Raw genomic sequence first — 15883 nt, forward strand, 5'->3', positions numbered from 1 at the left:
GCTGATTGGCCAGTAGCCAGGCAGGAAGTATAGGCGGGGTGGGCAGACGAGGAGAATTCTGGGAAGAGGAAGGCTGAGTCAGGAGTCACCAGCCAGACGCCGAGGAAACAAGATGACAAGGCAGAACTGAAAAAAGGTACCAAGCCATGTGGCTAAACATAGATAAGAATTATGGGTTAATTTAAGTGTAAGAGCTAGTCAGTAATAAGCCTGAGCTAATGGCCAAGCAGTTGTAAATAATATTAAGCCTCTGAATGATTATTTTATAAGCGGCTACAGGACTGTGAGTGAGAGAGATTTGTCTGGACTGTGCGGGGCCAGGTGGGACACTGGAAAACTTTCAGCTACACAACATGGGCTACACAAGACTATGCCTCAAAAGTAAATAAAAATAAAATTTTAAAAATCATACAGAAATCGAGACACACCAAGCCCCAGAAACAGTTGGGTTCTTATTATTCACAAGAAGCCAGGCCTTAGCTTGCTGCTAAGGAAGAATCTTAATTAGAACAATAACCAAACACCCACATTCCCCTCCCACACAGGCAGAGGGCTTTCCTTGTTCTTGATATCAGTGTGGAAGTAGAGAGAAGTGGTCAAAACTCTACTAAAGCACTCTGAAGAAGAGGGGCTGGAGAGATGGCTCAGTGGTTAAAAGCACTGGCTGCTCTTCCAGAGGTTCTGAGTTCAGTTCCCAGCAACCGTGTGGTGACAACCATCTCTAGTGGGATCTGATGCCCTCTTCTGGCATAAAGGTACATGCAGATAGGGCACTCATACATAAAATAAATAAATAAATCTTAAAACAACAACAACAAAACGCTCTGAAGATTTAATTGTATTCTGGAAACCTCCCCGAAAAACTGTCTGCACACAGCTTTACTCACTGGAACACCCTGAGCATGTTAACAACAGTGCAGAAGTGGATGCAGCCTACTGCTGAGCACCTGGGGAGGAATCCGGGACAGCAGGCCACTAGCATAGCTGATACCGTGGCATTAAGGACAGCGTTCAAAGTTGTAAAAAGATCAGAATCGTAGTGTGGAGGACGCCTGTTCTGGTTACCCCGTGCAAGAAACAGAGAAAAGTCTTCTAAGCAACCCACAGGACAAGGTGCAGGCAGGAGGATCAGAAGTTCAAGGTCACCCTCAGGTAGGTAGAGAGCTCAAGGCTAGCCTGGGCTGTATGAGACCCTGTCTAGGGAAAACAACAACAAAAAATACCAAAGAAAAGAGAGAGAGAGAGAGAGAGAGAGAGAGAGAGAGAGAGGGAGAGAGGGAGGGAGGAAGGAAGGAAGGAAGGAAGGAAGGAAGGAAGGAAGGAAGGAAGGAAGGATAGACAGCCCAATGTTGGCAGCTGTTGTCATCAGGAGGGAAAATGAAGATTTTCTCCATTCTATGCCAGCACTGGTGGCACAGACCTTGAATCCCAGCACCCAGAAGACAGGCAGGTGGGTCTCTGTGAGTTTGAGGCCGGCCTGGTCTACAGAGTGAGTTCCAAGCCAATCAGGAATACATAGTGAAAGTCATAGTCTGTGTGTGTGTGTGTGTGTGTGTGTGTGTACATATATTCCCCATTCTAGTTGTTATATTCTAAAAAGTATGCATTTAAATTAAAATTAAATTTAAATTTTATGCATGTAGTCTATATACTCTGTGTGTGTGTGTGTGTGTGTGTGTGTGTGTGTGTGTGTGTGTGTGTGGTCGGTCTCCCCAGTGTATGCACACCTGCACACAGGTGCACATGTGTGGAGGCCAGAGTTTGAAATCAGGCATCAGGCATCTTCCACTGTTGTGCTTCACTTATATTTTTTAAATTAAATTATTGAGTGTGTGACATCCAACTTGGTGGAATTGGTCCTTTCCACCTTTATGTGGGTTCCAGGGATTGAGCTCAGGTTAGGCTTGTGTGGCAAGTTTTATTCACTGCGCCATCTCATTGGATTCATCCATCTTAGTTTTTGAGACAGGATATACCACCCCCACCCTGTCAACAGAGTCTCACTATGTAGCCCTGACTGGCCTGGAACTCACCATGTAGACCAGGCTAGCCTTGAATTCACAGAGGTCTGCTTGCCTCTGCCTCCCAAGTGCTGGCATTAAAATCATGCACTATCGTGCCCGGCAAGACAGGGAGGGTCTCCTATTAACCCTGGACCTCACTGATTGGCTAGCCTGGCTGGTCAGAGTCTCTGGGACCCTCGTTTCTCTGCCCTCAGTGCTGAGGGCTGTTTTTGATATAGGTTCTGGGGATCCAAACCCAGCTTCTCATGCTTGCCCAGCAAACACGTTCTCGCTGAACATCTCCCCAGCCCCACACGTTGCTTTTTGTATTTATCGATCAGGCAAAGATCACATGGTAAAAATTTCTGTAACCACTTGGCTCTGCCAGCATTAAGATTATTAATGACTACCTAATATTACCGTTATTATTACTGGTGTTTTGAGAGTGGGGATCATGTAGCCTAGGCTATCATCAAATTCCCTCTGTAGCTGAGGATGTCCTTGAACCCCTGTTTTCCTTTATGGACCTTCTATGTAGCCTAGTCTGGTCTGGAATTCACCATCCCCCTGGCTCAGTCTCCTGGGTTCTGGGAATACACGTGCATGGCTCTGTGCCAGGCTCAAACTGCATTTCACAAATGAGAAAACTGAGACTTGCCGAGGGATGTGATTTGTCCTACTGCCTGGACTAGGCCCACAGAAGTCCGTGTCACCCCAAGAAGAAGGGGCAGGGATTCACTTACCTGCACATGTTTTTTACTGAGTGTCAGAGTCATGACGTCATTGCCACACTTTGGTTGGATCAGGGACATGAGTAGCCCAGGGTTGCAACTGTCCTTGGGAGGTGTGGTCAGAACTGGTGCAGGTGTGGTCTGTGGCACACTACCTGTGGGGCCAGAGGTGGGTGGAGTGGGTGATCACTGAGTGCTCACTAGGGGCTGAGTTCTTGGATGGCTAACTACCCATTGTGGCAGATGAGGCCAGTGAGGCTCAGAGAAGCTGGCCCAAGCTCAAAGAACAGTACGGCAAGTGACCCCAGGGGAGCCACAGAGAGGAGGGCGGAGTCACAGGGCTGGGGCTCACCACAGCTAGAGGCCCTCAGGGAGACTTCACTGGCCAGAGAGAGCTCTGCAAAGGAGGCTATAATGCTGGCGTTGAGCTTGTGGGCCTCCTCTATCAGGCCTTGGGGTGTGTCTGGGAGCACGAAGCCTTTGATGGTCTTTTCTGGAAAGATCTTGATGGAGTATTCACCTGTGGTCTGAAGGCAGAAATGGACAGCAGGGGCCCTCAGCTGTGGTGACTCCTTCCCTCCCCCCTGCCTTGCCACCCTGCCCCCTTCTTCCCCATTTTCCCTTTGTCCTCTAACCCAGCTCAGAGTTGTCTCTCCAGGAGTCTTCCTTGACCCAGCAGGCTAGGCTAAGGGGCTCTCTGGCCCCTCAGGAAAGCTTCCTGGAGGAAGCGGTCTCTAAGTTAACAATGGAAGGAAAACGGGTAGTGGACAGGGTAGAAAAGGTCGGGTGGGCCAGGCGATGGTGGCGCACGCCTCTAATCCCAGCACTCGGGAGGCAGAGGTAATTGGGTCTCTGTGAGTTTGAGTCTAACCTGGTCTACAGAGTTCCAGGACAGCCAAGGCTACCCAGAGAAACTTTGTCTTGAAAAACCAAAAAAGAAAAATAGAAAGTTGAGGGGGATGACCACGGTGTGCAAGGTCTTAGGCCGAGGGTGAGGTGCAAGGCTCACCCAGAACTGCATGTTGTGGTTGGCATTGATGGACCAGGACACATACGGAGGACCCTGCAGGATGAGAATGGCGTCGGGATCCCCAGATGCACAACTCAGCTCCACATTCACGGTCACTGTCCGGGGCCTGCAGCAGGTACAGAAAGGACTTGGGTCAGTGCAGACAGAGTGTAGGCTTGAGTGTGGGGACAGACCTGGTGTTCCGGTTTGAACGAGATGTCATGTAAAAGTCTCTGGTATTTGAATGCTTGGTCCGCAGTTGGTGATGCTGTTTGGGAAGGCGTAGGAGGTGGGCCTTGCTGGAGAACACAGGACACTAGGGGTGGGCTTTGTGTGAGCTCTCTGCCTCGTGTTTGTGGTTCCAGACGTGCGCTTTCGTCTGTCCGCTGCCTGTGACCTCCATTCTGCCGTCGTGAACTCTGACCCTTTAGAACCCTAAGCCCAAATAAACTCTCTACACATTGCCTTGGTCACAGTGTTTCCTCACAACAATAGGAAACCACTGCTACACCAGGAGGTTAGGAGCTGATTGAATGGGGAGGGCCCTGCCCCAGGAGGCCAGCACCCTTACCTGGCCGCGGAACCTGGCAGGACCCTCAGGATATACGCCTCCTTGTGGCGGTGACTGCTCTCATCTCCCAAGCTGCAGCCTTGGACTTGGGAGCCCTGAGGTTGCCATTCGAGTGTGAGGCCCATGTCATGATGAGCTTCTGCCAAGCAGTAGGGTGGTGCGCTTGAGGCTGTGGAGACGAGCATATCAGAGGGCCGTACCCCGCCTTCAGCTGGTGGGGACATTCAGGACAGAGCTTCACAGGTCGGGGACAGAGGACCTACCTGCTGAGTGCCCAGCCTTGGTTTTCTCGTTGTCAACACAGGATCAACATAGCGAGTGAAGCCCGTGGCACACGTCAAGGGCGCAGTCCCCTCACCCCCACCCCGCACATCAGCACATGCCAGGTGCCTTCCTTAATTGTTCTCCATATTATTCTTTTGAGTCCCAGTCTCTCGCTGAACCTGGAGCTCCCTGAGTCAGCTAGACTGACTGGCCAGCAAGCCCCTGGGATCCCCCTGTCTCTGCCTCCCCAGCTTTGGGGTTATGTGTGTGTATCACCAAGACAGCTTTACACATCGGTGCTCATGCTTGTGTGGCAATCGTTACACTCTGAGCCCTCTCCCCAGCACTCCTCCCTTAAAGACACGGTCTCATGTAGCCCAGGCTAGCCTTGAGATTGCTATGTTGCAGAGGATGACCTTGAATACCTTATTCTCCTGACTCCACCCCACTAGTGCTGGGATTCCAGGTCTGTGCCACCGTGATTTGTCTGTGTGTCGTTGGAGATGGAATTCAGGGCTTAATAATGCCAGGCAAGCCGGGCGGTGGTGGCGCACGCCTTTAATCCCAGCACTCGGGAGGCAGGGCCAGGCGGATCTCTGTGAGTTCGAGGTCAGCCTGGGCTACCAAGTGAGTCCCAGGAAAGGCGCAAAGCTACACAGAGAAACCCTGTCTCGAAAAAACAAAAAACAAAAAACAAAAAAAAAAAAAAAAATAATGCCAGGCAAATACTCTACCAACTGAGCCACATCTCTAGCACCTTGTGCTGGGATTTTCAAGGTGAAGAAAAAAATCTAGCTTTTCTCATCTGATACTTGATGAAGAAGCAGTCACTGGCTTCAAAGGGCATCATCCAGCCATGTGTGACTTTGGCAAATCACGTGCCACCATGGGCTGGGAGTACCCCAGTCCAGTTTGCTCAGTTTCTGCAACTGAACTTGCACCCAGAGGCAAGTAAGGAAGCTAACCTTGGCCCAGCCGGAGGACAACGCTTCTGGGGTTATCCAGTGCGGCCACCGAGGTGATGGCGCTCCTTTTGGCTGCCCAGTCAAGGATCTGCTTCCTGGAGGTAAGGAACGGCAATGGTGTGATGCTGACTTCTGGCTCATCTGGAAAGATGGTCTTGTTGGGGTCCTGTGGAGACACAGAGTGCTGAGTCACCTCTGACCACGCAGGTCAGAAACCAGTTTGGGGAGTCAGCTCAGTCAGTTGGCAGAAAAGAGGCCAGAACCAAGAATGCCGAGGCTCAGGGTCATCAGTTAGCCCAGAGGCCCCCAGTACCTCTTCTAGCATAGCCGTGTCTGTCCCATCTCTCTTCTGCACCGAGTGCTACACAGAGGCACACATTCATTCATCCATCTGTCCCAGCCTTACCCTCACCACGAGGCACTCATTCAAGCCTTACAGAATGTCATCGCGAAGCTACTCTGTATCCCTCTACACTCTGAGGTATGGGGGGGAAATCTCAGTGCCCTCCCACACAGTACTGGACACCTTGCAGGCGCTGTCTTTGTTCATTGCGGATCCTGTTGTACCAGCTGCTTCTTGACAGAGGCTGGGCGGTGGTGGTGCACGCCTTTAATCCCAGCACTCGGGAGGCAGAGCCAGGTGGATCTCTGTGAGTTCGAGGCCAGTCTGGTCTACAGACTGAGCTTCAGGACTGGCACCAAAACTACACAGACAACCCTGTCTCGAAAAAACCACCACCACCACCACCAACAACAAAAACCTAACACCTGCCACATGGTAGGTGCCCCTGATGCACGGAGAAGGGGGCAATGGAGGGGAAAAGATGAGAAGCATGAAAAATAATGAATGATTGAAAGACAAATGGGGGGTCTCACCATTCAGAAAATAGCTAGACATCATTATTGAAGAAATAGAAGTCAGGGGACCTTAAATAAGTAGCAAAAGGGGAGGGTCTGGAGAGATGGCTCAGTGGTTAAGAGCCCTCGACTGCTCTTCCACAGGACCCAGGTTCAATTCCCAGCACCCACATGGTGGCTCACAACCATCTGTAACTCCAGTCCTAGGGAATCCAACACTCTCCTGGCCTCCGCAGGCACAAGGCACACATGTGGTGCACAGACACACATGCACACGAAACACCCAGACACATACAATAATAAAGTTTAAAAAGAACCAAGACCAGTGCACTGGCTGTCTGGGAACAGGGAATCTGTGGGTCCAAAGCCTCACTGCTCCCTTAGGCTCCTCTGGGCTCTGGTGGGCTAAGAAAGGGAATGAAGACTTCCTGGAGGAGGTGACCCGAGGAGAGAAGGGTTAGAGGAAGCAGGGCCATTGACTCCAAGTAACCGCAGCCCCAGAAGGGCTTCAGGCTGGGTGTTAAGGAAGACTGTCTGACTGTGAGGGGGCAGTGGAGCACACTGCCTGCTCTGCAGGCATTAACCTCAGTAAAACAGGGTTAGTTTAGTGACAAAAGAGCATGGCCTTTGTCAGTCTCCTGGCTTACGGCCTGACACAAGACAGGCTTCTGGCCTGTGGGTTGTGATCTCTCGCTGCGAGTGTTCAAGTAAAAACTGGCAACCTTAGCGAAATGGGCCGGAGCAGCAACCCTCCAGCCAGAGCTCCTTAGTGTTTCAGTGATTGACTTGATCCCCCTACTCAGTGCTAAGGGGAAGGGCATTCTGGGAAGGGAAGCTGGGCCTTTGCGGTTGGACTTGGGAGGGCATTTTCCACGGTGCTTTTACCACGCTGGTCTATGTGTCCATCTGTGAGAGGGTCTTTACTTCTGTTCCCCACCTCCACCTCCTCTGGGCCTACCTTCTGGTCCTGTCGCTACCCCCCACCCTTCCTTTATGCTGTCCCAAATTCTGCATCCATCCACCTCCTGGTCCAGACTCCTGATCCAGGTCCCATTCATCCCTGAGTGTTCTACGTCAGGGCTGTGGAACTCAAGGTATGGCCATTTTGAATCATGGCCACCCGGACATCAGCCTCTGGCTCACAGAAAGGGACATCAGGCAGGGGTTTCCCACAACTGGCCTGGGGTTAGGGGTCACACACTCACGTAGGCCAGGTGCAATGGGATTTCCGGGGCCTGGAGCTTCACCAAGACAGTTTCGTTAGAAACAAGGACCAGGAACACCTCTCGGGTCCCAGTGCCATTTTGTTTGGATGCCTGAAGAGTCAGCTCCAGCTGTGACACCTGGGGAAGAGTCGGGGACACAGATATATCAGTCAGGTTTGCAGGGGGTGGGGTAGGGATGATTCACGTATGGTTGACAATCATTCCATGGGCCCTGCTTGGCTTGACCCGGCGGGTACCTGTGTGCACCTGGCCTCTCACATGCCTAGACAACATATGAGGGACTGTTGGGATGGTTCAGTGAGCGTGGCCACAAGTCTGACACCCTGAGTTCAATCCCCAGAACCCATATGGTGGAGGAACAGACCGGACTCCTGCAAGCCATCCACTGACTTCTACACCAGTGCTGTGGCACAAGCACGCACAAGCACACACAAGCACACACAAGCACACAGACACAATAAGTGAATACGTACAAATTAAACAACAACAACAAATGAGTAAGTTAAAAAACTGAGTGAATGAGAGAGATTGCTCCCAACCAGCCCAAGAAGAGGAAAAACTAATTAAGACGATTCTTAGCTTCATCCAACAGTCAGAACTGCAAGACCAGCCCTTCCTTTCCTCCTCCTCCTCCTCCTCCTGACAGGTTACTGCTTTGTGCCCAGGCTGGCCTTGAACTCTTTATTCTTCCTACCTATCTCAGTGTCCCAAGTGCTGGAATTTCAGGCACATGCCATCACATCACTCAGGATGATTTCTGTTGAGCACCTGCTGTAGACCAGGCCTATGAGCATCTAAAGAATGTCCTACGTACGGAGCAGTGACTCCTCTCTTTGGTTATCCCCAGGAGGCCACTCTGATGCCAGCTCACTTTGAGGCATTCCCAATTGTTCTAGAGCTGCAGATGTGGCTCAGTGACAGACCACACGCACAGGCCCTGGTTCCACCTACACGAGCCCACGTAAACAACCTAAGAAGTAGGTACCATTAAAATTCTCACAAATTAGGAAACAGTCACAGGTGAGGTCGCTTGCTCATGATTACATGGAAGGCTGGGAATGTCACCCCTCTCTGTCAAGAAAGAAAAGATGGCCAGATCAAAACTCTTCTGAGTGTCTTCTGAGCCCGTGGGTTGCGGTGGTGGGGGAGAGGAACAGGAGAGGAGGGCCCAGCTCAGTGCCTTAGAAGCCACATGGTGTCTGGGAGAACAAAGACAATGGAAATCCTCCCAGACACGGTCTCTGGCAGTTCCTGTGCCAGCCCCACAGCCGACTCCAAAGTCTCCTCCTCCATGAGAGAGGAGAGCACTGGTTTACAAGACATTAGTGGAAAGCTTTAGGGTCTGGCTTCTAATCATCTCCCTGTTGTTTCCCGACTGATGTCACAAAGCCAGAGACAAGCGTTTCAGCCCCTGGAAAAATCTGTTCAGAGATATTTCCGCTACTCAGTAAATGACCCTGTTAATCACTCGTGTTCAAGCTCACTCCTTAAAACAACAGGAGGAAAGAGCAAATAATACCACTTTATTTTCAATGTGTGATGAGTGGCTTTTGTCATGTGTTCTCTTTAGGTTATTATTCTTATTTTAATTCTTTAAAAAAAAGTCATTATCATTTTATTTTATGTGTATGTGTGTTTTGACTATTTGTATGTCTGTCCATCATGTGCATGCCTGGTGCCCGTGGAGGCCAGAAGAGGGCGTCAGATCCCTTGGAACTGGAGCTACAGGCAGTCATGATGGGGTATTGAACCTCGGTCCTCTGGAAGAGCAGCCAGTGCACTAACTACTGAGCCATCTTTCCAGGCCCCTTCTTTCCTTCTTATTAGTGTGTGTGGTGTATGTGCACATGCATGGACTCACTTGCCCGTGTGTGCACATGTAGAGGCCAGGGTTCAATTTGAGGTACATTTCTCTCCCATTTTCCCTTTTTGTTTTTCAGGCAGGATCTCTCTTGGCACTTGCAATTTTGGTTAGACTGGTTGGCCAGCAAGTCCTGGAGACTCAGCTGTCCCTACTCCCCAGCACTGGGGTTACAGGGAACACAGCCACATCTGGCTTTTGGGTGCTAGTGATCCAAACCTAGGCGCTCAGGCTTGTGTGGCTTGAGCTGTCTCCCAGCACGAGGTTAGCTTTTCCTCTTTAATTAGATTGATTTATTTACTTTATTTGTGTGTGTGTGTGTGTGCACATGTCAGAGGACACCTTTGTGCAGTCTATTTTCTCCTTCCACTATGTGGGACTTAGGGCTCAAACTCAGGTCATCAAGCTTGGTGGCAAATGCCTTTATCCACTGAGCCCTCCTGAGAGCCTCTAGGTTATTATTCTTACATAAGTATTCTCATAGTAGTTTATAGTAGAAAAAGGATACATTTCAAGCATGGGAATAATAATAAGAAGAATAAACAACCTGCAATCTGAGGAAGCAAGCCCAGTCTGCGCATGCTGCCATTTAGCTGTGTCCCCAGTCCATATTAATGTTTACTAATGGGTTTAACATTTGACTCTAACTGGGCAGTGGTGGTGCACGTCTCTAATCCCAGCACTTGGGAAGCAGAGGCACACAGATCTCAGTGAGTTCAAGGCCAGTCTGGTCTACAGAGCAAGTTCCAGGACAGCCAGGACTGTTACACAGAGAAACCCTGTCTCAAAAAACCAAAAAACAAACAAACAAACAAACAAAAACTCAACTCTATAAATACCTGGTTTTACTAATCTTTAAAAAAAAAATACGCATTTCAAGCTGGGTGTAGTGGCATATACCTTTGATCCCAGCACTCAGGAGGCAGAGGCAGGCAGATCTCTGTGACTTCAAAGGTCTACATAGTGAGTTCCAGGACAGCCAAGGACACTCTGTCTGCTGTCTATCTATCTATCTATCTATCTATCTATCTATCTATCTATCTATCTATCTACACATCTACACATTACACTTCAAACACTAAAATAAAATGCTGGAGGGGCTGGAGGGATGGCTCAGCAATTGAGAGTTTTTATGGCTTTTCCTGAGAACCTGAGTTTGGTCCTGAATACCCACATCAGGCAGCTTATAACTGACTGTAATCCACCCAACTCCAGGGGATCTGATACCTCAGGCCTCCATGGGTACCTGCACTCCTGTGCATACACCCACATACAGAGACATACATAATACATACACTATTTTTTTTTTTAGAGAGGGTCTCACTATGTAGTGTGGTGATATATTGTGTACCCTAATAAGTTTGCCTGAGGATCAGAGGACAGAGCCAGCCACTGGATTAGAAACAGAGTCAGGCAGTGGTGGCACACACCCTTAATCCTAGCAATTGAGATCTCATGCCTTTGCTTGGGAAGCACACACGCCTTTAATCCCAGGAAGTAATATGGCAGGGCAGAGAAAGGTATATAAGGCATGAGGAAACAGGAACTCCCTCTCTTTAGGCTGAGGATTTCATAGAGGTAAGAATAGTGGCTAGCTGTTCTGCTTCCCTGATCTTTCAGCTTTCACCCTGATATCTGGTTCTGGGTTTTTTATTAAAAGACCATCTAAGATTCGAACAATAATGTAATCCTAGCTGCTATGGACAGTAGACTAGGCTGGCCTTGAATTCACAGAGATCTACCCGCCTCTGCCTCCCATATGTATGTATGTATATATATGTTTGTGTATATGTGTGTGTGTGTGTGTGTGTGTGTGTGTGTGAAAAGAAAGAAAGAACAAAGGACATTTACTAGAGGGAAGCACATGACCCGCCCTGGTGTTGGTCCCGGCCTACTCGCCCTGACTGCTATTTACCGTTAGCTCAAACAACGCAGGGTAGTTACACAATTATGTGTCTATGTTTTCTTTTGAGACAGGGGCTCCCACTGAACCTGCACCTTGTCATTTCAGCTAGACCACACACTTTGAATCAGTGGATTTCATCTCAGTAAAACTGCATGCCTGTAATGTGCCACGGTCCACTTGAATTCATGCTACACTCTGTGCTGAACACACAGCATATGCAGCTGCCCAAAGTGGGCACAGGGATTCTCCCAGCCTACAGATGTAGAAGCGGAGGATCCAGGACAGAAGGCACTCAGAGAGACTGTGGAATCAATAGCCTCAGGCACATCAGCCTATGTGTGAGTGGAGTCCACAGCCCTTGACCACCCAGCAGCAACCCAAGAGTGTCCTTTTCTGTCCTCTTCTACCCCATCCAGCCCCATCCACGCTCCTCTGGAGGGGAGATTTCAAGATACACACAGAGCAAACAGATGGACCAATAGTATGGCAGACTATACCAAGAGACATGTGCATACTATGCCATCCCTGGGAGATGCCTGAGGGCCACAGCAGCTGGAAAGTGCCCTGGGCATCAACCCTGCAGCTGCTTGATGATAGCCCTCAGTGCCTCCGTTTTCTCATCTGTGAAATGGGAGCAGGAAAGGGCTGGAAGCCAAGGTCAGGAGGGGCTCTGGATAAAGGAAGTAAAGAAAAGGAAGCAGAGGTCAGAGCACGGGCATGCTTCGGGGGACCAGAGGTCAAGAGGCTGGGACTTTGGGATGCTTGTGACAAATCTCAGCAATTCGTCCAGAATTCATAAAGCAAACCTGCCACTCTGCTGTCCCCAGGACCTTTCCTACAGAGGGCTGGGGTGGGGTGGCTAAGAGAAACCGAACCCCAAAACAGGGCAGTCACCAGCCAGGGTCACAGTGAGCACTGTGGGAACATGGGAAGGCTGAAAAGCAGGGCTCCCAGGGGCTCCGTGCTCCCAGACCTAGTTACCAGAAAAACTCAGCCAGGGTTTCCACAGTAAACAGGTTCCTTCCCCTCCACCCTGACTCACAGTGGTGGCCATTTGCACGCATGCTGACTTCCCGATTTCATCCCCTGAGAGGTAAAGAAAGGGTCCTGCCAGCCCGCAGCTTGGGCTGCCCATTTCCAGGATGGGCTCCACTCCTGGGCATCTTGAGGCCCAGCCAGGATGACATATGTGCCAGCTCCTTGCCCCCAGGCCTGCCAGCATGAGCCTACCCCATTCTCTCCCTGAGTGGGTGGGTGGGAGACCAACTGCTATTTTTGTACCAGGCGTCCCTCAGATGCCATTGTTAGCCCAGTGGTTGGTGTCGGGAAAGGGGGATTTCGGTGAAGAGGCCCTGAGTACTAGTAACCACTTATAGAAGGCCGTTTCCAGCAATTCTTCTGGGAGTGGAGCCTTGGGTCTGCCTGTAGCCCTCACCCTCCCAGGGCCGGCCCAGAGGAGGCCCTGGGTCTGCCTGAGCCGACTCAGACAGTACACACAGGAAGAGTGGCAGGGTAAAGAGTTCAGAGCCAGATAAACCTGACTTCAAACGTGGGCTCTGTGGCTCTGGACAGACACTCTTCCTCTTTGGGCCTCAGTTTCCTGGTCTGGAGGATGAGCTAGACAATGTACCCGCTCACGTACTTGTAAGGATGCAGCGTGACTGGGCCTCAAAGCAGGCTGTGTGGTACCCAGCTCAATGGACTCACCCCCTACCCCTGGATGCATCAGTAGATTCTATTACCCCAGATGGGATTCTCCATTTTTATTTTAAGAGTTAGGGCCTTACCCTGAACTCAAGTGATTCTCCTGCCTCAGTTACCCGAGGAACTGGGAAACAGGAATGTGATACTATGCTTGGCCCAAATTGCCTCGAACTTAATATTGAGTACTGGGGTTATAGGTATGTGCTATCATGCCTGCCTCCTGAAAGAAATATTTTCAACGTGTGTGTGTGTGTGTGTGTGTGTGTGTGTGTGTGTGTGTGTGTGCCAGAAGAAGGAGTCAGATCCCCTGGAGCCGGAGTCGTGTGTGGCTGTGAGCCACCTAACATGGATGCTGGGAACCAAACTGGCATCCTCTATAAGAGCAGGAGGAGGTGCTCTTGATGGCTGAGCCATCTTTCCAGTCCTATTCTGTTTTTTTTGTTTTTTTTTTTTTGTTTTGTTTTTTTTGAGACAGGGTCTCTCTCTATGTAGTCTTGACTGGCCAGGCTGGCCTTGAACTCAAAGATCCACCTGCCTCTGCCTCTCCCGTACTGGGACTAAACCTTGCCCAGCTTTTTGTTTTGATTTGAGACAGGGTGTCACTGTGTAGCTCTGGCTGGCCTCAAATTCAGGGACATCTGCCTGCTTCTGCCTCCCAAGAGCTGGGACTGAAGGCGTGTGCCACCACATCGGGTCTGAGATTTTTTTCTGTTGTTGTTTTTCTAGACAGGGTCTCTCTGTGTAGCTCTGGCTGTCCTGAAACTCACTCTGTAGACCAGACTGGCTTTGAACTCAGAGATCCACCTGCCTTCTGCCTCCTGAGTGCTGGGATCAAAGGCGTGGGCCACCACTCCCAGCTCTGAAAATATTTTTAAAGAAATTGTGTTTGAGCTAGGTACAGTGGCCACACGCCTGTAATCCTGGCACTTGGAGGGCACAAGAACCACCCCAAGACAGCACAGGCTAATGGGCTGGATGAAAAACAAGAACTAGCTATATGCTGTCTCAAGAAGCATACTTAACCAGCAAAGATGCCCAAAGTTTCACATCGAAGCCCAGAAAATAAACAGCCAAGCAGACGGAAGCCAGTCCTGACACCTGACGAAGAACACCTCCGACCAAGACAGCTAGAAGAGGTAAGAAAGGACACTACAGTTTTGTTAGTGGTGGTTTTGTTTTTGTTCATGTCAAGACAGGCTCTCACCCTGTAGCTCTGGCTGTCCCTAACCTGCTCATCATCTGCAAGGCCCAGGACAAGGACACAAAGGCAGCTCAGTCCCAGGGCCCTGCTCTGATAGAAGAGCAGGGGTGCTCATGTGTCCAGATGCAGGAAGCCCCACCCAGAAGCCCCAACTCTGTCTTGTACCCGCCCAGAGTCGACTCTGCTATTCTTCAGGTACAGAAGAACTCACATCAGGCCAGCAAGGTCCTTTTTTGGAGGCTATAACGAGAGTCACTCCCCTGCAGCCTACAGAACAGGCTCAGAGACGATTGAGCAGGAGGCTCGGGGGTCCTGGGTACACTGGGCACGATCTGCAGTTCAAGAGAGGGACTCCAGGTACATTGTTCAGCGCTGCAGGTTTCCCACGGTGGAGCAGGGTTGCACTGGACAGGGGTGACAGCGAGGCTGCTCATTGGGCCACCCTGCCTTCCATAGCCCCTCACATCTCCCATGACAGTCTGAGGAAGACTGCTGGAAGTTCCTGCTGGCTGGCTTTCTGCCTCAGCAGCTTGTCTGCTCCCTCTGCCTAGGCATGAGTCAGAGCCTGGCTGGCTCCAATCTTTAGGAAGGGGCTGCCTGAGTTTGCCCAGGAGGGGAGCGAGTCAGCAGCCAACCACTCTTGGCTGTCCAGGTCTGGGACAGCAGAGCAGCGCAGTCAGCCTGCTGGGAATCGCTGAGACACCAGGCCTGTTCCTGCCTTGAAGGTCAGGATGTGACCTTAGGTCCCTCCCGGAATCCAGGCTCCGGCCTGTCCTTTGGGGACCCAGTGAGATAACCCCTGCTCAGCCCCAGGTTTGTCTACAGACTTCCTCCACACACACACACACACACACACACACACACACACACACACACACACACACACGCAGACACAGAGAGAGCCACACCAGACAGACAGACAGACAGAGACAGAGACACACACCCCAACTGCCACTTCCCTGGGGTTCTTGGCTGCAATTACTCATCTCCAGCCCACGCACAGGAAACATGAGGGTTCTGAGGCCGTGTGGGGATGGCCGGGAAAGCCATCTCTCTGTGCCAGGGACTGACAAAGGAGGCCAAAGGTCAGCAGAGGCAGTACCGCCCCCCAGGCCTGTCAGCTCAGGCCTGTGGCCTTTAGGCCTTTGCATGTGCCCTGTTCTCTGTCTCATGTGCTCGGCTCTGCTTTCTAGCTGGACATAGTTCTGTCTTTCCTTTTTCTGTCTTTCTTTCTTACTTTTTTTTTTTGAGACAATGTCTTCGTGTAGCTCAGGCTGGCCTCAAACTCTCTCTATAGGCTAGGATGACCTTAAAAACAATTATTTTTAATTATGTGTATGTGTCTGTATGTGGGTGCCTGTGGAGGCCAGGAGAGGGTGTTGGATCCTCTGGAGCTGCAGTTAGAGGCAGTTGTGAGCTGCCTGATGTGGGTGCTGGGAACAGAACTTGGGTTTTCTGAAAGAGGAGCAAGTGCTCTGAACAGCTGAGCCTGCACCTGTCCTGCCTTTGAACTTCTCACCCTCCTGCATCGGCCTCTGGAGTGCGGTACTCCTGCCCTTGTTTGTGAGACGCTGGGGATCAAAG

The 15883-nt window shown here is 50.6% G+C and overlaps 1 protein-coding gene across 1 annotated transcript in view; it reads right to left on the reverse strand.

Moving 5' to 3' along the window:
• The window catches only part of Eng (endoglin), a 38248-nt gene that overhangs the window by 6695 nt on the left and 15670 nt on the right, over positions 1 to 15883 (reverse strand). The window contains exons 4-9 of the mRNA XM_052724000.1: positions 7607 to 7744; positions 5544 to 5709; positions 4315 to 4483; positions 3744 to 3870; positions 3087 to 3261; positions 2747 to 2889 (exon numbers count right to left, since the gene is read on the reverse strand). Coding sequence (XP_052579960.1) covers positions 2747 to 2889; positions 3087 to 3261; positions 3744 to 3870; positions 4315 to 4483; positions 5544 to 5709; positions 7607 to 7744 — 918 coding nt within the window. The remainder of the gene's footprint in view (positions 1 to 2746; positions 2890 to 3086; positions 3262 to 3743; positions 3871 to 4314; positions 4484 to 5543; positions 5710 to 7606; positions 7745 to 15883) is intronic.

Source organism: Peromyscus californicus, unplaced genomic scaffold (assembly GCF_007827085.1).
Source record: "Peromyscus californicus insignis strain IS unplaced genomic scaffold, ASM782708v3 Scaffold_7__1_contigs__length_154581171, whole genome shotgun sequence".
In the NCBI taxonomy this organism is placed as follows: domain Eukaryota; kingdom Metazoa; phylum Chordata; class Mammalia; order Rodentia; family Cricetidae; genus Peromyscus; species Peromyscus californicus.